This window comes from Alligator sinensis, unplaced genomic scaffold, assembly GCF_000455745.1.
Source record: "Alligator sinensis unplaced genomic scaffold, ASM45574v1 scaffold222_1, whole genome shotgun sequence".
Taxonomy (NCBI): Eukaryota; Metazoa; Chordata; order Crocodylia; family Alligatoridae; genus Alligator; species Alligator sinensis.
This window is the reverse complement of record NW_005841912.1, coordinates 307,623-329,921: the sequence shown is the minus strand read 5'-3', so window position 1 is coordinate 329,921 and position 22,299 is coordinate 307,623. Positions and strand designations below refer to the sequence as shown.

The 22,299-nt window shown below is 42.2% G+C and overlaps 1 protein-coding gene across 2 annotated transcripts in view; it reads right to left on the bottom strand.

Annotated features, from left to right (window-relative positions):
• Positions 1–3,947: 3,947 nt before the first annotated feature.
• The window catches only part of G3BP2 (G3BP stress granule assembly factor 2), a 53,385-nt gene continuing 35,033 nt past the window's right edge, over positions 3,948–22,299 (bottom strand). The window contains exons 9-12 of one of the 2 annotated variants that reach the window (XM_006018749.3): positions 16,211–16,313; positions 10,393–10,521; positions 10,028–10,146; positions 3,948–9,239 (exon numbers count right to left, since the gene is read on the bottom strand). In XM_006018749.3, the coding sequence (XP_006018811.1) occupies positions 8,967–9,239; positions 10,028–10,146; positions 10,393–10,521; positions 16,211–16,313 (624 nt within the window). In that variant the 3' untranslated portion in view covers positions 3,948–8,966. The remainder of the gene's footprint in view (positions 9,240–10,027; positions 10,147–10,392; positions 10,522–16,210; positions 16,314–22,299) is intronic. The other variant, XM_006018750.3, reaches the window with a different exon arrangement.

Below are 22,299 nucleotides of genomic sequence, written 5' to 3'. Positions count from 1 at the left end.
ACCTGCCGCAGCCCGGCACCCGGGGCGGGGAGGGCAGTGCTGGGCGAGGGGGCCCCTCCGCGCATGCGCGCTGCTCCCGGCCGCACTCGGCCCCGCCCCGCCCCGCCGGGGCTCGGCTGCTTGCAAGCGCCCTCAACCCGTTTCCAAGCGTCCGTAGTGCCCGCGCCTCAGTGCTTTATGCCTCCGTCCTTTTTGATCATGATCCCGGTTTTCTGTGACTTAAAAAAAAATCCCCCATTTTGTTTAAAGGAAGTAGCCCCCAAGCCACATGTTCCCACGATTTAAATGAAACGCTACCACTACAGAGTGGTGTTTCATTTTAATCGTGGAAAAAATGTGGGTTTAGTGTACTTTTTTTTTTTAACCAAAAATGGGGGATTTTTTTTAAATCGGAGAAAACCAGGATCCCCGATATTCATTACGTACTGGTATTGTGCCATTAACCAGTTGTGTGCCATCAGCTCCGCACCTGGGGCTGGTGTCAATGCACTGTGCGTCACACGAGGTGTTTGCACCATGTGTGTAACACAGGTGGGCAAAATGTGGCCCGCAGGCCTGCCACACCATTTATCCAGCCTATGGGGCCCCTAAAAATTTTAGAAAATTAATATTTATCTGCCCCCAGCCACCTGTCATGCAGCCCTCGATGGTTTGCCAAAGCTCAGTAAGCAGCCCTCCACCCGAAACAATTGCACGCCCCTGTGTAATGTGTAGCAGGGGCCGCAGACACTTGTACTCTTTGCACGGACAAGGCCCTGGAGCAGCAGAAAGCAAGCAAGGAAGACTGCACTTCTGAAGGAGGCATATGAACATGCAAAGCTCAGTTGCAGCTGCAAGAGACTTAAGATGGGTGCTTAGAGCTTGACATTTTTTTCTGACATGGTTTAGGGCCCAGAGCAAAAAGCAGACACAGGGTATACCGTATTAGGGGCAGTCTTTCCTCCTCTGCTAATTACCCCGCTTATTAACTTTACATGAAATAGTCAGCACTTGCAGGACGACTGGTGGCATCCATTGCTTTTGGTTGGGTTCAGGGCAAGCTCTTCAAGCAGGCATTTGACTGAACCCTTACCACAGGCTTTTCTTGGTGGCAATCAGAAGTGGCATTCATTCAGAACCCAGTGCACAGAGAGAACAGGACTCAAAATATGAAAACCCTGCCCAAAATATGTTTCTTCTTCAGTTTTTCACTCCAGTAGTTGAAACCAGGGATGTTAGACTCACAATGGAGGTCTGGTCCAGATCTGGACTGTAGGGCCTCCTCCTAGGCTGGATCCATGGTGAGGGTAGCAAACGGTGGTGGGTCTACAGGTAGGTAGCAGCACAGAGCCACAATCAGGCAACAACACATGTCCAGCAGTGCGTGATAGTGTGGAGCTGGGTTTGCGCAGCAGCATGCATCTGGGGACAGACAGGCAGCAGTGCAGAGCCATGTTCACACAGCAGCACATCCAGGGGTGTGTGGCAGTGCAGACTGGCATGCACCAACAGCATGGGTCTAGGGGCACGCAGCAGAGAACCATGTTTGTAAAGCAAAACATGTCCAGGGATGTGCAGCAGTACAGCCCCACATTCAGGTGGCAGTGCAGGTCTATGAGGCTGCTGCCAGCAGTCATGTCCATCAGGGTCCAGGAGCCTTGAATTTTATGATGGGACATGCCACCCAACTTTTGGTAGCCTCCAGACTACCAGTAGGCCAGCTGGGACAGTTCTGTAGGTTGATTCAGCCTAGAGGCCATGTTTGACACTGGTGATCTAAACCTTCACCCCAATTTCCACCTCTGCATATCCCACAGCTCCTTCCCTTCAGAAGTAAGCCCTATAGTCTCCATTTTATAACAGGCATATCTAAACCACCCACAAGAGAGAGAAGAAGCTAGGTATACTGCATGTTTTAAAGGATAAAAGAAACACCATCCATTCAAAGGTGTTTAAGTTGGAGCCCAAGCACACCTGTGAGGAGCAAGCCCAATTTTATCAAGTGCAATCAATGTTTATCTGAAAGAATTAATCCCCAGCTGCAGATTTGTGTTGCAAAAAATCTAGTCATAAGGCTGTGAAACAAAACCTCAACAGTAAGGAACAACTGATGCAGCCATATCCTCCTGGTGCTCCTATGGGAAAGACAGCTGGAAACTGTAATTCAGAGCTATAAATTAGCATCCCACTAAGAATGGGACAGTTTTAAACAACTGTAATTTCCAAACAACCAGCTAATGTACTTTTCTATCATTGTTGGACCAATGGGGCAGGGCAGCTAAGTATTAGGGCAACAGTGCCAGAACTTTACATGTATGACTACAAATACAAGAACGTTGTACTGCTCACAAGGGAGGAGAAATGGGAGATACATCTGAAACCCATTGTAAGAAGTGTTCAGTTGCCTCAGGGCTACAAAAAAAAAAAAAAATCTCAAGGCTAATGCCAAGAGCATGAACTGCTGCACTCCCAAATTGTAGACAGCTGCTGCAGGAACCCTCCAAAACATACAGCAGAGTATCACCACAGAATAAGCTGGAACTTCGTGGTTTATATCCTCCAGAACAGCCAAGGTAACTCTTGGTATTTTCATCTTGAAATCTGCCAAAAAGACAAATTTTCAGTTTATTTTCAGCTGCTATAAGCTAGCTAGACTGCAGCAAGACAGGACAAACTAGATTCCTGCCACTGAGTATAGGTCATATTTGTCACATACCCGAAGCTTTACACTACAACCTTGTTGAGACAGCAAAACATTAACTAACACTCACACTTCCTGCTTTTATTGCTATATTCCTTATGTCTATACATATACCTTACTCCTCCATTGTTGTTTGTGGCTACAAGCTAATAGACTATAACCACTTGAAAAAGTGTTTCCACTCTAATGTTTCTACACAAGGTGTGTAGACCCATCAGAGAAAGGTAACCAAAATGATCAGGGGTATGGAACAGTTGTCATACCAGGAGACAACCCTAGAACTAGAGGGGGAGCCACTGAAATTAGCAGGAGCCAGGTTTAAAGCTGACAAGAGAAAGTAGTTTTACTCAGTGCATACTTAACTTACAGAACTTGTTACTACAGGAGGTTCTAAGAGGCAGATAGTACAGCCAGGTTCAAAAAGGGACTCAACAAATTTGTGGACAACAGCCATTAAACAGAACATTTAGAGATGTTTCCTCTGGTATCTCTAAACACAGGCTAAGCTGCCAGGAGCCACACCAGAGGGAACCACGCATAAGCTACACCAGCACAGGCCACAGCTACACTATTGTAGCACCACCTCCCCTTCCCCAAATGCATTATGCCAAGCAGACACCCCAGCACCCCAATTATGAACTTCCCCCATACTACTGTGCTGCGTTGTCCTGCCCCACCTCACAGGACAGGGGCAACAAGTGGAAGGCAGAGGAAGAAGAGGGAGCCTGCAAACCAACCACAGTGATTGTGGGGGTGGGGAGAGAGAAGGGAAGTGACAGACAGGTGGGAACACAGGGGGTGTGTGTTAATCCCTTGTGGGCTACCAGTTGGACAGCTCTGCTCTAAACCAAAGGTAGCTTATGCTAGAGGCTAATGAATGGGATCACTCTGAACGTACCTAGTTCAGTGCTCTCCCTCTAAAACATTCACTGCGGCCTCTGGCAGAGACAGGATACTGGGCTACATGGACCATTGGTATGATACCATATGGCACTTACATGCTTATGCTGTTGCTGATCATACAGTAAGGTTTTTCCATACAGCCACACGTGCTTTCCACTCCCCCCTGGGTAAAGAGCACTTACCTACTTTATTGCATACAAATGTGTAAATAATGGAATGGAAGTGGCATGGGATAGTGCCCCCATAAATGCTCATTCAGCCAAGAAAGCCATAGTTCTTCGAACTAGAAGTATTCTTAAGCCTGATGAATTTGTCCTTAGGACTTACCTGTGCAAAGCAGCAGAATCATACTAAGCTTTCCTCCACTTCTGCTACACAGACACAAAGCAGTAGTAATGTGTGAAGACAGTTTTCATATAAAAGGCACCTTCCTTACTTACTGAAAGAGAATGAAGCAGTAAGCCTCTGAAATAATTTTGCATGTTGCCATGAGAAGAAAATGAGTTGCATAAATTCAGTTTAATCAGGAGGTGAGGAAATAAGCTTGGCTATCCAGAGGCTGTAGGTTTTTAAACTGTGCCCTACAAGGCTTAAACAAAGTCCTTTTACATTAAAAGAATAGTGAGTCATAGACAGCCTGAGGAAAGACTGCAGTGAGGAAGGAGCAGCATTAAGCTGGAGGCACCTTCTTAGGGTCTGAAAAAGACTCAGACTTCTGCCATGGTGCTGCAGCCCCGAGTCTCACAACACCTGGGTCTCTTCCCAGACACTGAAAGCCCCTGGTCCGGCACTGTAGCCACTGGCCAGGCCGCTCTCTTTCTCTCTCATCTTCTGTCCATCTAACCCTCTTGCTTCCCCTCCCTGGAAGCCTTTTAACTTCCCGTGGCTGCTAATCATCTCCCTCAGCTGGCCTAGTCCTCCTGAGCAGCCTGCTCTATGGCTATAAAGAGCATGCTGACAAACCATGCTCCAAAACAGGGTCTAAAAAAAGCAGCGTTCATTTTTATTCTCTCCTTGAGTATGGCGACTCATACTGGTTAGTGATGCATACATATTTTCTAATAAAAACTAGTTGTATTTCATCCTTGCCATGTGAACAATTCTGGACAAGCTGATAGGTAAAGCAGGAGCACTCTAAATCTAAATGATATTGCTTTGTAAACTTAAACATCTGGAAGGATACACATTCCCTTCCCCAACCCCTTTGGACTTTCTACCACTGCTGTGATATTTTAGCCTCAATAAGAAATAGTCCAAGATTTCTTACTAGTTTTCTACCTCCAGATTAAGCGGATGTCTGTTTCTTCTCCTCCCATCCCTAGTAAATAAGCAGCCTGTTTGCAAGGCACTGCAATTTTACCGTCCAGCACAGACTCTGAAGTTGCTTTTCTGTTTTAAAGCTTGAAAAACCAAGACTGGTTTTCATAAAAATACCAGGACATTCAAAGATATCACATGTTAAGTATTTAAGGGTGGTCAAGTTTAGAGATGAATATGGAGGATTCTATTTTATTTGAGCCAATTCTTACATTCTAGAAACAGTGTATGCTTAAGGCAGCTTTTCCTGGTCTTAAATATCCCTGCTGCAGTAGGAAAAAAAGTTAGTTAAAATGCACTTGGTCTATTTTCTCCAATAAGACTCCAGTATCTCAGACTATTATTAAACAGAAGCATAATTAATGTGCCAGTTGCATCTATGCAGTCACCATACTAGATTAAATTGCTTCACAGCCAGCAATAAAATAATTTTCTTTTTAAATACCAATTGTTTATACCGACAGTTATTCCAATAGGCATAAACAGTATTTAGAAATTTGGGAGTGTGAAGTTGAGAGAGAAGTCTGGGAGTACTTTGCAGGCTAAAAACTAGATGTCTCCTCAGCTTTTGGTAAGTGGTAGCTCAAGGAAGCAGTCAAAAAGCCACATCCTTTTGAAGAGTTATGGCAGTTTTGGGGGGTTTTTTTGGAAACACCCTGCACATTCCTCAATAAGGACATAACTGACCATAAAACACATTTCTTCTGATGTCATTTTGTACCATTTAGTGACTAAGTCCCCACCCCAATCTGTATATTAACCAGCTGAAGTGATTTTAGAGAGCATCCAAAATTAAATAAACAACAAAGTGTCCACTTTTGCAACAGCCTTGAGACCGACTTCTGCAATATCCGTAGAGAGGTTCTTCAGACTCCTGAAGTGTCAAGTCATTCACCGTCCATGAAAACACCCTTAAGTATTTTTGGCTACAAAACAGCTAACTGCAGTTGAAAACAGTTTTTTTTTCCACCCCTTTAAGCCATTAAACAATATATGGTGAAATTAAAAGAGCTATACCATCAAATAGACAAACTTGGAAGAAGTGCAATGATTTTTCCCACTGCTACAACTATGCAACAAAGGTAAAACTCTTCAGTTTGTTCTCCCCATTTCATTGTAGCTGAAACAGTTGGTACCTGCTAGCATTATTCACTATAGACTTTAAATACAGGATTTTGCATTGGAAAGGACTAGCAGATCTTCCCAGACCTAACAATCATTGGTTTATGTTATTCTGTTAAAAATCCAACAGTGCAAGACAAGATGGTCACAACAGACTAAATAGAGTAGCTCCCACCAAAGTGTACAGCACCATACATTTAGGGAAAAAAACTTTTGACATTATATCAGTTAAAGGAATGCCATTCTTCAGTCTGCCTTTACAAAATCAGGACTGAAATAATGCTATGCCAAACACCAACCTACTTTCAAGAGAGAACTAGGAACATTGATAAATGCTGCAGACATCAGTAGTTTATTGGTATGTTTAGTCAGAACACATTCAAAATGGAAACTTAAAAGTAAAAATACTTTCCACCTGCAACAATTAACTAGATTCTACTAGCATATAATGCTTAACACATTACAGCAATAAAGATGGTAATCCACTGTCTTTTATACCTACTAAAGCCAAAGATGGTAAGCCAAGTTTGTTGAAATAGGATTGTAATGAAAGAATACCACCATCAACAAAATCAGCAACTAACAGTAATGGTCAGTGAATCTTGTTACTTCGCTTTAAGAGGTACGTTTACTGAAAGAGGGACAAGAACATTAAGAGTCCACAGTACAGTAGGTGAACAATCACCATGTAAACTTCTCTGTATGATGTTTCAATATTTTTTTTTATTTCATGGCATTTAAACAAGAAGCAAGCCAGAATGCTGATTGGCTCAGTAGTTCTTCTAATCATTAATTTCATTTTTTGCAATTACTCCCAGTGCCATTTGCCATAACAATTTAGAAGGTGATAGGGCAATACCATAGCACTAAAAATTTAAAAAGCTACAATGAACACTGGTGGCAAACTGCTAAGTGAAGCAGCAGTTTGACTAAAGGCTTCAAACGTAAGTCAAGTCATGTTTCATGGAGTTCAAGTACTATATATTTCCAGGTAACATCTGAAAAAAATGCAAAAGCTTAACAAAAAAAAGGTAAATATAAAAAAATGGAAACTGAGAAATGTGTCCCGGAAAAAATGTATGAAAATAGTGCAAGACTTACCATCAAACAAGGAAGACCTCAAGTTTGGTGGAAAACAAACAGATGCATTCTCACTTTGCCTAACACATCAGAAACAAACATGTGCAATATCTTCCCGCTCACTAGAAAAAAGCAAATGGTTGCATAATCTAGAAACAGACTGGTACTGTGCCATCGCTGTTTTTGTTAACAATCGTAATGTAATGAGGTCTTCCATGCTCAGAAGCAGCTTTAAGTGGTCACACTTTCACCCTTACCCCTGCCCCCCAACTCCTGAAGCATTCAGAGCTTGGTGCATGTCAATTTCTCCAGAACAGAGCTGGATACTATTGTCTGCTACTTTTGCAGTTTATTGAAATGTGCTATCTAGGCAGACAGTAATCCAGAAATAGTAAACTTCTTATATTTAGAAATATAAGTGTCAGAGGATGCCTTCTCCCTACTGTTAAAATTCAGAGCTGCATGGGTGTTGAATCAGTTCAAAGATATGTGCAAATGAAGAGAGCAAAAAAACTGGAAAATGCAAATACTTAGAGCTGCTCCTTCTATGCTCTGAAAATCGCAGTATCCTCATTTAACAAACTTGCCCTCAATCTACAGAGCTGAGCACACTTTAGAAATTGGCAGAAATATACATAGAATTCTCAACTGACTTTTGAAATGTCTGACTGAGATTTCATCCCTTTCCCATCTTTCATATTAATCGAAGAGGAGAGGCAACCTGGACACTATTCAGATGCCTTCCTTCCTCCCTTCCCCTCTCCACAAAAAAACATACAAAGTTGTTAAATTGAAGAGCAAGGTGAATCATATTCTAGCAACTTTCACTGACTTAAAAAGATACCGCAATTTTTATACAATTGTTCAATTATTTCTTTTAAACAGTTGTTGCAGCCATTTGGCTTTGCAGAACAGTAATTCATACACTCTACTGTACAAAATCACCAGCAAGACTGGAATGATGTATTAATAGAAGGCACCATCATGCTTATTACATTACCAGAGAACTCAAATACAGGAAAGACTATTTCCACTGTACAATGCTTAAAGAAGGGAAAGGAGAGGAGGAGTGTGTTGAGCAGCCAGCCATCCCTGTACTGAAGAGGGGCAAATAGAAAAATCTTAAATATGAGCTATCAAACTTGTTTAGTACTCAGGACCATAACTCTGGAGTTCTGGATTGTGTTTAGTTTACAACTAAGTGGTTTCCTTCTGGAATACGTTTATAGTCTTGTTAAGGTTTGTGTGTGTACATAAGTTGGTCACAGCAAGCAGATCAGATGCCCGCATCATTTCACAAGCTATTCTGTCTGAATAACAGGATGAAGAATATTTTTCCTGATGCCTCCTGCAGATGTCAATGTAAATGAGTTCAAAGTACCCATTAGTGCATTTTGATGAGTGCATAAACACAAGTTTGTTTCATTTGTTTTCGAGCCAAGTGTTCTAAAAAGAAAAAAGGCAAGCTTCTTCAAATTGCACAGATTGCACTATTTGCGTTTCCAACAGTAATAGGCAGAAACAGTAACACTTACACAAAATGTGCAGCAGAGGGTTTTTGACTGAAAGGACCTGAAATCGATTGGGCATGTCCTTTAGTCCACTTTTGTTGCAGATAGTTTAATGGTCATTTCTCAGTCCTTAATTTTGAAAGTCTAAATTTATAAATTAACAGTGTGACTCCTGTTGTGAAACTGGGGAAAGAATGTCCACCTCAATTTAAGTGGAAACCAAAGGATGCTTTTCACATCAAAGAAATGATCAAAAAGGCTGTGTCACATTCCAAAGCCAAAAAAATTAACAAGAATGCAAACACGACGAATAATGTACCACTGCCGAGACCGTCTGCCAGCAGCAGGGATGTTCAGCGACGCTGTCCTGTGAAACGACCTTCCATTTGCCCGGTTCCTCTTCCAGAACCAAGTTTCTGTGCCATGCCACCTCTGGGAGGAGGTCCTCTTCCATCACGGTCTCGCATCATTCCACCACCCACTATTCCACGGGGGCCCCCTGGACCTCTATCATTGCGTCGAATATCCCTACGATCATCGCCACCACCTCGGGTCTCTCTTTCACGAGCAGCTCTTGTTTTTTTCTCTTCTACATTCAAGCGTACCTCACCGCGGAACATAATAGGCTTAAAGGGGAAAGCGTTTACAAAGCAAAAATTAATCATCATTCCTTAAAATGTATGCTATACAAGTTGTATGCAAGTCCTATCCTCTTTACCTTGCACTTAACAGTGACCCTGTACATATGCTAAGAACAGGATTCATATAGTTCTTCAGGACACACACGGCTAGAGATCTAAGCCCATTACCAGTGCAAATATTATATATCTATAATGCCACAATGAATTAAAGTGTATATGGAGCTAAGGTCCAGAACCTAGCAGTCAGTCCTGGGATACTGCCCCTGATGCAAGCAATGTTAGCATTCTCTGAAAACTTGCCCTCTCTCTAAGCAACTAAACATTAGTTGAAATACTAAACATTAAGAGTGTAGTTTCCTTACTCCCAATTCTAATCTTTCAGTTCCAATTTCACTTGATCCCTAATACATACATCTCCACTTGCTCCACATACACCCCTAATCTATGATTTATTGATGAAATTAGTGCCACTCAAGCCTGGGAAATTTTAACTTGCAAGGATTCTTCTCCAAGAGTACAGAAGGTACTGAAGAAGTGAGGAACCTGAACAAGTCATAATAATAAACTGGAGGTCTAATATAGCCCATGCTGGGTAGAAGCACATTGTTAGAAGCAAGTGTTTCTTTTTCAAGCACACTCTTAACCAGCCGTCAGAAAGGAAAACTGTGACCTCTGGTAAAGAGCAGCAAGAACCTAGAACATCACATATTGCTTGTAATTAACTGCCATCTATCCCCAGGATAAACAAACCAATGCTATGTGGCTATACTTACTTTTGCAACAAGGATTCTTTGAACCGGTTCAGAGTCATCAAACACCACAAAACCAAAGTTTGGCAGCTTCCCCCCAACTCCTTTAGTATTAATGCGAAGTTCCACTACATTTCCAAAGCCTATTAAGAAAAAAAAAAAAGAAGCACATACAGAAGAAAAACTCCATGCAAACCTTATGTTGTAGGTCAAGGAATAAACCACTTTGTTTTGGATGTATTTAAAAGAAGTCTCTTGTAACGTTGCTTTACATAAAACAAAAAAACCCAAAACTTTGCTATTAAGCAAGCACATTCAGAGGTTTAAGTTTTACTTCTAGCTTCAATCCCAGGAGCTGAATTTCAAACAATTTAAAAAACATCACTTACTCATGAAGAATTCTTTCAATTCATTCTCATCAATATCGTGCGGCAAGTTGCCAACAAACAGCTGATGGCTGTCCGGGTAACGAATTATTCTGCGATTATCTGATTCATTCTGCTCCATGTCCCCTCTACCTGCATTCATAAACATAAGAAAAAACAAAGTACTATCAGTTTTAGGCAATGGGGGAAAAAACCAACTGTAGCACATCTAACATTACTCATCAGCTTTCAAGTTATTCACTCAACCATTTCCAGACCCTTGGTCTTCAACTTCTGTTCTGGAAAAGCTTGATTAGCCAATGCCATTAACATCACTAATTAGGAAAATGCAAATCAATTGTTAAAAACAGTCCTTTCATTATGTACAAGTCACACTACATGCTTCATTTTTTCGTCTTAATGTATTTTTTGTGGAAGGTGCTAAATTGAAACCATGTAAACGTAAGAACATAACCTAACCTATCAGCAACATTAAAACATACAGCTTATAACTGCAAATCCTCTATCTCCAAATTCCCATTAGCAGCAATTGCCAACCACATCAGATCATTTACATATAGAACACGCATCTCCTTTACATTTAGAAATGTAAGCTATTCACTCTGCTTTCCAAGTGAAACATAGTATGTGCAAAAACATTTTAAAGCATTAGCTTAACTAGCAACACTCAGGAGCATCTAATAAGGCGTATTAAGACTTATGAACATTATTTGCAATTTAGAGTTTCAAAAATTCGGCACCTAATTCAGTTTAAACATTAATTGGCTAGAGACAATATTTCTAGCACTTTTAAATAAACAGTTCCTCTTCACTTGCTGTACATTCCTAAAAGGTTTTTGTACATTTTCCATAATTCCTTCTGATTGTTCTTTCTCCTTGACTGGTCAAAGGGAGAGAGAAGAGCTTAAGAGAACTTTAAACTGTTTAGTACCAATGGCCAGACTGCCTTAACATTTTTCCATTTTAACTCTGCTGCTTTATACACAAATTCTTAACTGCTGGACTGTTTAAAAGGTACAAACCCTTCTGTAGGAAGGCTTGCTGAAGTTACCTATCTCCCAGCTCAGACAGGATCGCTACAATGCCATTTCCTGCCTGCTGTAAAAGTTTTTTTCTCCTTACTGCCATTGGTACAAATCTTTACCTTTACAATAGGCAATACAAGATCTTACCCTGCATTGCAATAATATCAAGTCCTTGTCTGGCAATCTCTCTTATATGACACTGTACCACATTTTTTCTTCTTTTGCCTTTTCTTTTTTAATTCATCATACTCCAATGCAATTCCCGCCCCTCCTCCAGTCTGCTGTACAGATACCTGCTGAATGGCTGTAGGATTTCTCCACACAGATTACATGGGTGATAGAGAATGGCATGCAAGAGCAGCCAGATAAGCTCTAGTAAATTAAGCAACTTCTTAGCTATTAGCAATACAGTATTCATTCAGACAAGAATTCTTGATGCTGTCCTTTTTAAGGTCTATTTTTCCCCACATTAAAATATCTTTTCAGAGGCCTGCCTAATATCTCTCTGCTAACATTATTCTCTCAATTTGCATTAATTAAAAAAAACCCCAAAAAACCTGATTGTCGCAAATAATAATGGCTTTGGCTTACTTCAATATTAATATCTCACCAAAAGCCACAATGGCATCTGGAATTGTGTATGCTGATTCAGGCATGAGAAGTTAAAACAGCACCAAATAATTCATACAAACAGGGGTAATTTATCAAGCCTCTTAATGCATCAGTTTATGCAATATACTTGCTCTTAAAAACCTCTAAGGATGAAAGAACTCCAGTTTCTCTAGGCAGCCTGATCCAATGTCTGACCACCCTCCTAGTCATGAAGCTCCTCCTAATCTCCAATCTAAATTTCCCCTGCTGCAACTGGAGGCCATTGCTCCTAGTCCTGTCTCCTATGGTCACAGAAGAAAGCCCACCTGCATCCTCTCTGTAATTGTTCTTCAAGTATTTGAAGACTTAACAAACCCATCCCTCCACCCCCGTCTTCTCTTCTTCTGACTAAAACTATTCTAGTTCTTTCAGCCTTCTTTCATAAGTTTTGTCGCTGAGGCCCCTAATCACTTTTTGCTGCTCTGCACTGGACTCTTTCCAAACTATCCACATCCTTCTTGGTAGTGTGGGGCCCAAAACTGGACACAGTACTGCAGGCAATGCCTCAGCAGCATGGAATAGAGTGGAAGAATCATTTTCCTTGATTTCCAAGTGACACTCGAGACATTCTAGAAAGCAGTCACCCTCTATGGCGGTACCACAATGTGTGCAAAAATTATGTGAAGTCATTCAACATCAATGTAGAAAGCTGGGAGGAACACGCAGAATCCCATCTAATCTGGAGGGAACTTCTGACACTGGGTACAACTCAATATGAAGTGCCTTTAATCCAGAAGATAGAAGCAAAGTGAGAAAGAAGAAAGCAGCATCCTGTAAACTTGGACTCCAACTCAGACAACACATGAATCTGTGAAACTTGTAACAAGCTGTGTCGCTTTCAAATTGGGTTTGTCAGGTCACAAATGGATTCATCAGGCATCTGGACTAGACCTCTTACATGTACACGATGATCCAGAGGACTGACAGTTGCCTACTAGTCCCTTTAATACAACCCAGTATGCTGTTGCCTTTTTTTGTTTTGCAACAAAAGCAGACTGTTGGTTCATATTCAGCTTAGAGTCTACTGTAACCCGCAAGTCTCTCTCTGTAACCAGTCATTCCCCAATCTGTATTTGTGCATGCAACTATTCCATCGCAAGTGCAAGAATTTGCATCTGTCCTCCTTGAATTTCATCTGGTTGATTTCAGTCTATCCAGGTCATTCAGGATCCTAGCCCTACCTACCCTCCAGAGTATCTGCAACTTCACTCAATTTGGTGCTGTTCACAAATTTGCAAATTGTGCACTCAATCCTATCATCCAAATCGTTAAGGAAGACATTAAACAATATGGGACCCAGGACAGGAACTCCACTTGCTACATCCTCCCAACAAGACACTGGAGCCATTGAGTCTCATGATCCAACTAGTCATGTGTCCATCTTACGGTTTTTGTCTAATCTGTATATCCTTAGCTTGTTAGTGAGAATGTTGTGAGAGAGTGTCATAAACCTCGCTAAGTGAAGATATAATCACATCCACTGTTCTCCCCCAAAGCCTGTCACCTTATCATAGAAGGAAATCAGACTGATCAAGCATCACTTGCTCTTGATGAATCCATGCTAGTTGTTCCTGCTTACCCTGTTCTCCTCTAGATGTCTCACAACAGACTTCCTGAGGGAGGACATGCTCCATATTTCCAGATATCAAGGTCAGGTTGACTGGTTTGGAGTTCCCAGCATCCTCTTCCTTCCTTTCCTTAGAGGTGGGCACTGTATTTGCCCTTTTTCAGTCACCCAGGACTTCATCCAACATCTACACATTACCTATCCTCTTTTAAAGAATCACTCCAAGATTATCTCAGACAATTCCTTCAGTACCTTAGGATGCATCCCATCTCGTCCTGCCAGCCTGAATACATCTAGCTTTCCTAAGTTATAGCTCACCTGTTTACTGCACTATGCTGTTTATCTCCTTTCCTATCTTTACTACCAACTGCACTTGTCATCTGGTAGCTGCCCTTATTTGTGAAGGCTGAATATAAAGAGGCATTAAACACTTCAGCCTGCCTTGACTGACTGTGACTAGACTGCCTTTTGCATGGGACCTATGGTTTTTCTGGTCTTCTCTCTCTCTCTAAAGCATTGTCTTTATATCCCTTGCTTCTCAAATTGTTCCTTGGCCTTCTTAATTTTCTCTCTGCACACCTGTGCCATACTTTTGTATTCTTCTTTACTACCATGACCAAGTTTCCACTTTTAATGGGAATTCTTTCCAAGTTTCCATTCACTTAAAAGACTTCTGTCTAGGCAGGCTGGACCACTGCTGCACTTAACATGCTTTCATCACTTTAGAACAACCTGCTCCTGAACCCTTAAGAGAACCTCCTTAAAAGTACAGCCAACTCTCCTCAACTCTATTTCCTCTTTAGACTTTCCTCCCAAGGGATCCTGCTCACCAATTCCCAGAGCTTGTTGAGGTCTGCTTTTTGGAAATTAAATATTGTTTATTCTGCTGCTTTCCTTCCTTCCTCCCTCTGCTTTGGATTTTGCTTCATCATTTCATGGTCACTGTCACCTGCTACCTTGCACCTTCACACAGTCTCAACCAATTGAAAATTCCTGGAATCCAGGAATTTGCTGGACTTCTTCCTCATCAGGTGTCCCAATAAGTAAAGTCCCCCATGAGAACCAAATCCTGCAATTTGGAAACTTCTGTCAGTTGTTTAAAGAAGGCCTCATATCAAGCTTTTCCTGGTTTGGTGGTCTGTAGCAGATGCGCACCATAACATTCTCCCTGCTATTCTCCCCTCTGATCTTTACTCAGAGGCTTTCAATAGGCCTACTTTCCACTACGTGCTGCACCTCTGAACACGTGTGCATCACCTTTATATGGGACAACACCTCCTCCTTTTTGCCCTGCCAATCCTTCCTAAACAAATTATACCCATCCGTAACCATAGCTGTCATGTGAATTTTCCTACTGTATCTCCCTAATCCCAACTACATCATAATTCTGTGCTTCTATTAGGACCTCCAATCTTCCCCATACTTCTTGCATTAGTATATAAACATTTTGGGCACCTGACTGTTCTACCATCTCCCAGACAGCATTGGTAAGGCTTTCATTATTTCTTACCCTTACTTTTTATCCAGATCTCACGCCCTTTAAACTTTTTGTCTCCATTCCCTGGTGAACCTAGTTTAAAGCCCTCCTCACTAGATCAGCAAGTCTGCGTGAGACAGACTTCCCTCTCTGTCAGATGGACCCTCATCTCTTTCCTGCAGTTTATCTTTCCAAAATGCCACCCCACAGACAAAGCCAAAGCCCTGCTGACAACATCATCTACACAGCTGCATGCTGATCTCCTTTACCTTGGACTGGAAGGATTGATGAGAACACCACCTGGGCTTCCATCTCCCTCATCCATGCCCTCAAAGCCTCAGTCATTTTTAGGGGTATACTGATAAAGATTTTTTGGCTGATATTGATGGCCAATTATTAACCAGCCATACTGGCCGACACTGATCAGATTGCCGATATGCAGCCTGGCAGCTTGGAGGGTGTCTGGCCAGCAAGTCTGTTCCTCTCCCAAGCAGGACTCCCGCTTAGACCCCTGTTTGCTGGTCCTGTGCTGCTTCATTATCGTGTTGTTGACTTCAGCCCAATACAGCTAACCACCAACCCTAAAACTTTGTTGTATCCAAGTCTGAGAACAGAAGAAAGCCAATTCATAAACAGAAGAAACTTAAGTTATGAAGGCTAGCTCTCACTGAGTCTGAGTAACATGCATCTAAGCCAGTTTGTGAACTGTCATCTGCTTTACTAGCACTTAGATAGTATTATTTTTAAACCATTAAAAAGAAAAGTCTTGGGGATAAGGCTCTAAAACTATCAGCAACAGCTAGCTCAGGGCCTTGGATCAGAAATTGTTTTCCCACATTGTATAACTGTCATCTAAGCAATATAGGTCGAGTAATTTTAGTTGATCTTGGCTAAAACATGAATTTAGGATGAATAATGTGACAGAATTTCACTTTTGGATATTCCTCCATATTATTAGAGTACAGCTCTCGCAACCCCAAGTACAACTAGAACAAGTTACCTACAAACTGAAACATTAAAGGATTTGTGCACATTAAGCATCCTCAAATTAGCTGCAGAATCTCATCCTCCACCCCCGAATTAGTATTGAAGTCATTTTACCTGGTCTTGGCCCTCTTGGTGGAAACCCTGGTCTCTCTCTTGGACGCTGCTCACGCACACGGGGAGGCTGAGACTGAGCTTCAGGTTTAGTTTCAACTCTTGGCTGAAACAGGAGAACACAAACACTGTTAAACACTATTTACTAAAAGAAAGGCTGAAGTAAATGCAGCCCCCAGATCACTGGCATGCATAACATTTCTGAAAAATAAGGATCCATATATAGCATGTTTCTTTAAGTTCCTCTGTACCAATCCAGGACTGTAGAATTTGTTTTCCTCTGCCAGCCAGTAAAGAACACAAACCTCTGAAACACAATTTTTGGCCCAACAGCATGGAGAAGTCATGCCCAATCAGAGAACAAATCAAAACCAAAATAGGCCCAGAGATTTTAAAATATGAAAATTTGAAAACCGATCCACAAATATGCAAATCAAAACAAAAATGGAAGTTTCTGCAGCATTCCCTGTGCCGATCTTGGACTGCAAGAACTAGCAGGAAGTCCCACATTAAAACATACTGAAACAAGAGCTACGTTTACTAATTGCCTGGAAAATTCTTCTAGTAAATACCCATGAACTGAAAGGTAACAGTGAGGCAGGACTGAGAAAACAAAACGCTTCACACGCCTGCATGCAGACTTCTAAGGGCTACTTAAAGTGTAACTAGCCTAAGTACTCTGAGAAAGCAGGCCTGAACATCCTCACTTTCTATATGACTGCTATGTATAAGGACAATGATTCTCCCACAAATATGTAATTGAAGTCCTCAAGGAGAGTAACTAATTTTGCCCATAAAAGTATCAATGGACATCCAGGGGAGGAAACCACAGCATAAAAACCAGTTGATAACATTTTAAGATCACTGGTGTTAGTTTTTATAGTAATTTCTTGCATCTGAAGGTATTCAGTGCCCTTATACCAGGCAAACAAATGCTACCAAACACCATTTTTATTTTGGTGGGAACAAGAGAGCCATCTTCAGGGACCCAAAAGGTGAAACCTACATCTAAACTCCAGACAGTCATTTAAACAGCAGTCAAAAAAGCAGCTGATGTGCAGAAGAGATTCCACCACACCTCTTCTCCTTTGTTAATTCAAGACTATTGACATACATGCTCAGAGCACTTTACAGGAAAGACCTTAAATTAGATGAAGTGCCTCAATATTATACAACATCACATCCCGGTTTTATTGACACACAAACTAGAGTCGACCATCTCTCCAAAGACTATTTCAGGTACAAGAAAGAGGAAATCGGTCAAAAGTTTGTTCGAGTATATCAACAACTGGCTTCTTTTATTTATTTATTTATTTTTTAAACAACAACAACAACAAAAATCAGCTCCCCCCAGTGCCATAAGAGTACCATCAATTTCTTGCATCTGGAAGTCTTCAATTCCTTTATACCAGAAAAGCACATGCTACCAAACACCATTCTTATTTTGGAAAGAACACAAGAACCATCTTTGGGAACCCAAAAGATGAAAATATCTCTAAACTCCAGACAGTCATTTGGGATGACAGTTGTCCTGCTAGATGATAGGGATGTGAAAAGTTAAACTAGGGGTAGGCAACCCCTGGCACAGGTGCCAGTGTGGCACTGAAGGCATTTTGCTTGGCACGTGCCTCAGGGCAGACAGCAGGGAAGGGGCGGGGGCTGTGCCACCACAAGGATCGGGCCCCTCATGGCTACCCTGCTGTCTGCCCCTGACATGCTAATATCTTATAAGTAAGTCGAAGTTGCGGGTGGTATTGTCACTCTGACCAAAATCTTTGCTGACACCTAACGATTAAATTGCTTAACCGATAAGTGCAGTGATAACTGTTAACCTACTGGTTATCCTTTAGTTTAGGGCAGGCGCAGTCTGGCAGGAAAGGGGAAATGGAAGCTGCACGGTGCCCCAGAAGGAACCAGAAGACAGCAGGGCAGACAGGAGGGAGGGGGAGGAACGGAGAAGCAAAGAGAGGAGAGGAGAGAGGGAGTAGTATCCATAGCCTAAGAGGAAAATGGGAGCAGCCTAATGACTTATCCAATCAAGCAATTAACTGCTTCACAGGTACTCCTTCTCTCCCAGCACAGGACTTTATCTGGGCTGTTTTGTCTGGCTGGGCTTGCCTTCCCTCCCCCACCTTCCCCCAAAGGGCCCTGGGAGTTGGAGCAGCTCCCAACAGAAGCTGTTCCTGAGTTGCTGTGTTACTGGTTAATCATTCAACTGATATAATTAGAGGAGATTAAACAAATATTTTAGAACAATATTTACATCCCTACTAGATGACCTCCAGAGGTCCCTTCCAACCCTAATTTTCTACGATTTTCATCTTTTACTCTTGAAATTTTAATGCCTAGAAAGTAACATACCAAGGCAATGAGGTGCTTTAAGAGTCTCACTTTGCAAACATTAACTGCTGCTAGGCCTAGATTTTTACTCACTCAGTATACAAGCCACCCAACCATTATAAAAGCTTATAAAATTGTTCAACTTTATTTGAGCAGAGGAGGGAGAATACCAAAGCTTCATGCTATACAGCTTACCATTCAACTAAATACTTATATACCAAATAAGGTTCTTCTCTGCCCAAAGCAGAAGACAGCTTGCTCATCAGTTAGTTTGCTACTGGCACCCAATTCATAAGCATACCAAAGCCACCAGCCCTTTTCGGTAAAGAATGCAGACAGCCTCAGCTTCCTTCACTTTAGAATCACACAGCCAAATTTCCTAGGGCGCTGAAGCACGTCTACAGGCCAACAGTTCCAAATGGACTAGGTATTAATCTGAGAAACTTGCCTTTGAATTGACAGCTGCCACTTCCTTGTTACTGAGAGGCAGGTGAGCAGATCTCAGATACCTGTTTCAGAACGAGTGACAAGTGGGCATGGCATCCCGTCTTAAAACAAAGGAAGGTATGCCCCCCTCCCCTCCAAAAGCAGGTACTGCCAGAAACAAAAATACCAGCCATAAGATGCTGGACCAGTTGTGCATGGATTTTTCAGAGGATCAATATGCCTCTATTTTAGGTTCATGAAGATATGGCACAGGACCTCCTACTGCTATTGATATTGTCATCTTTAACACCTGAAGGGAAGAGAGTACAAGTAACTAGCCACAAGTGTTACCACCTCAAAGCTCGGGGTGGGAGGATTCCTTCAAGTTGTACGGTCCTACATGGACTACATTTACTTCGAAAGTTTGCCATCTCAGGAGGTTTAAGGTATTTCCTGGAAAGTGAGGGGCCTACTAAGTTGCCAGGAAGAACACACAACACAGTGCACAAATACTAGCGTCAAACTACAACAATGTTGTTGTCTCCAAGAGAACTGAGGATGAATCACTCATTTTGTTATTCAGAGAATGGGAAGACATAAGCCACAGCCCTTGACTTTCAGAAGTAATTTACGACTTCTGCAACATCCGGTTTTAAAACTAGCCACCGAGACAAACAAATGATAATTCATAAAGAACTAGCTAGCTTCTCAGGAGCAATACTAGTCCTGTATAGCAGACGCTCTCTCAAATGCTCATCCTTAGAACACCCAATAGTTACCCTTGCCCATATCTTTGGAAGGAAACAGTCAAGTCAGATTTGAGACAGCTTTCAAAGCTCAGTGCTGGAAACAAACTATTAGAATCTGTAGCAGTCAGTAGATTAGCTTGGAAATTGTGAGTTCAAAGACAAATGTACTGCTTTGCTTTATCAGAGAAAGGGGCAGTCACAGCATCCATCCAAGCAGAAGGTCAGCAATCAACACCAAAATACCTATCTAGTCTCATTACCTAGGCCTTGAATTTAATGATGTGAGTTTTTACTCTAGAGTACCTGATACATGAAAGCGAACCCAAAGCAAGACAACAAAAACAGAACATTTTAGTTTTATAATAGTGTAAAAACAGCAACGCCAGAACCATATATTCCTCTGCTTTGGTGAATTCCAAGTCTTCCTGTAGATAAGGTCTAGGGCAGCCTCCGGCCAACATTTTTCCCCACCATGGGTCTGGAAATCTGACAGCTGAGGAAGGATGGCAGTGTTAACTGTTGCAGCTCTGGAAGTTGTGGTAATTAATGCTGCCACTGCTGTCCCGCTGTCAAACTTCTGAAGCCATGGAAAGTCCTGCAGGTCAGATGACATGGCTTCAGATACCTGGCTGGCACACAGGGGTCCAGACTGGACCCACAATCTAACCCCACATTCCAACCTTGCCTGCAGGATCCAGCCTGTGGACCAATCCCACGCTACTCACCCAGCCCACCGGAATTGAAAGAGCTGAGCACTGCTGCTCTACATAGATATTGTTCAGTGTCTATTTCTGACCAGCAAGGTAGCAAATGGGGGGGAAAAAATGCCTAGGTACTATGGGCTAATATAATTAGCCTGTTGCTTGTTAATGAGCAGTAACTAATTGATCTAAACCAGGGGCAGGCAAAGTCCGGCCTACAGCAGACTCCATTTCCCAGCAGCCCTTACCCATGTCACTGCAGCTGGTTTCCATGGAGACCTCAGGAGCAGCAGAGCCACGGGCCAGGGTTTCCATGGAGAGCAGTCCCAGAAATGCTGGCAGGGCGCGCAGCTGGGCGGGGAGCTGCTCTGTGGCTGGGATCTTGCAGCAATGATACCATGGTCTGGAGCTGGGGCAGAGCTGCAATCCACTGCCTGCAGATCTGGCTAATAGGTTTGGGGTTGAGCATCCCTGGTCTAAACTTAAAATGGTGCTTATCCATTGCCTCAAAGTAGAGCTTACTTCACTGGTGCTTCATTTCCAATTAACAAGAAGTTGGAAGGGGACAATCTTAGGGACAGTGGGCGCGTCTACATGTTCAGTAATGCGCCCTTGCTACTGCGCATTAAATTTAGTACATCTAATATGAAGTATAAGATAAAGGCACAGTACCTGCGCTAATGTGCAGTAGCAAAGGCAGACGTTTTTGTGATGTTTAATGTGCAGTAGACTAATTCTACTGCACATTAAGGCATCTCGTGTAGATGTGCCCACCGTGACAGAAGAAACTACTTTGTGGGACTTTAAGTTCTTATTTTTTGGTATCCTGCAGGGGAGACTGTATGACAACATTTTCTTGGAAGTCTTAGAAGCAGCACTTAACTGAAAGAGACAGCAAAGTTCTAGTTGTGTATTACTACAGTCAGAGAAGATTACTTTTGTCAGTCAATACAGTTACAATGTCTGGTGACCATCTATTGTCAGATTTTCTGATACCACAGACAAGAAAAAGTATTGCCACTGCTAATTTGAAAAATCCTCCTGACCCTGTGTTTTCCACCAGTCCTCTGTGCATTGATTTTTAGTAAATACAGGCTGGGGAGAAATCTATCCAAGCACCCCCAAAGAGATAACAGAATTAAAACCTAGCCTTGAAAAGCCCAATCATTTCTATCTGAACACTTCTAAATCAGACAAATCCTACCAAAAGGATTCTAAACATTATTGCCAGAAAGCAGATCAAACTGTGTGAGATAACAGTGAAAGAACGGCCAAAAGGAAGATCGCAAGCTATACCTAATGGTCAGAGGTGTCTAAATAGTTCAAACTGTAGTTTATTGCTGCAGTGTTCCATCTCAACTGGAGCCAAAGCTGCACAGTCAAGCAGCTATAAGGTTCGCTACAGGATCATTAGTGTTTTTGGACACTTACACACAGTGAGTCTGCTCCAATACACTGGAAATCCAGCACAAAGTAGACTTGATTAATCAAGTCTACAGGAGCACGTAAACTGATGTGCCTGGCGCCACACTGGACACAGGTGTATAGGCAGCACAGTGTGTAATCAGCATTGAGAAAAAGGTGGGCAGCGTGCTTTGAACTAAAACACGTTTGATGTGCTTTAGTTCAAAGCGCACTGCTGCCATTCTCTCAGCTTTAACATGCGCTGCGCCACTTATACCCGTGTGTCCAATGCAGCGCCGAGCGCTTTTAATTAGCATGGTTCTCTAATTAAAAGCACCCAGTGCTGTGCCGAGAGCACGTGTAAAAATGCCCATTGTTCCTGTGCCAAATATTTGCCATCTTGACTGCATAAGTACCACCTGACTACTCAAAGCACATGTGAAGCAGAGTAAACCAACCAGGTTTTCACAGT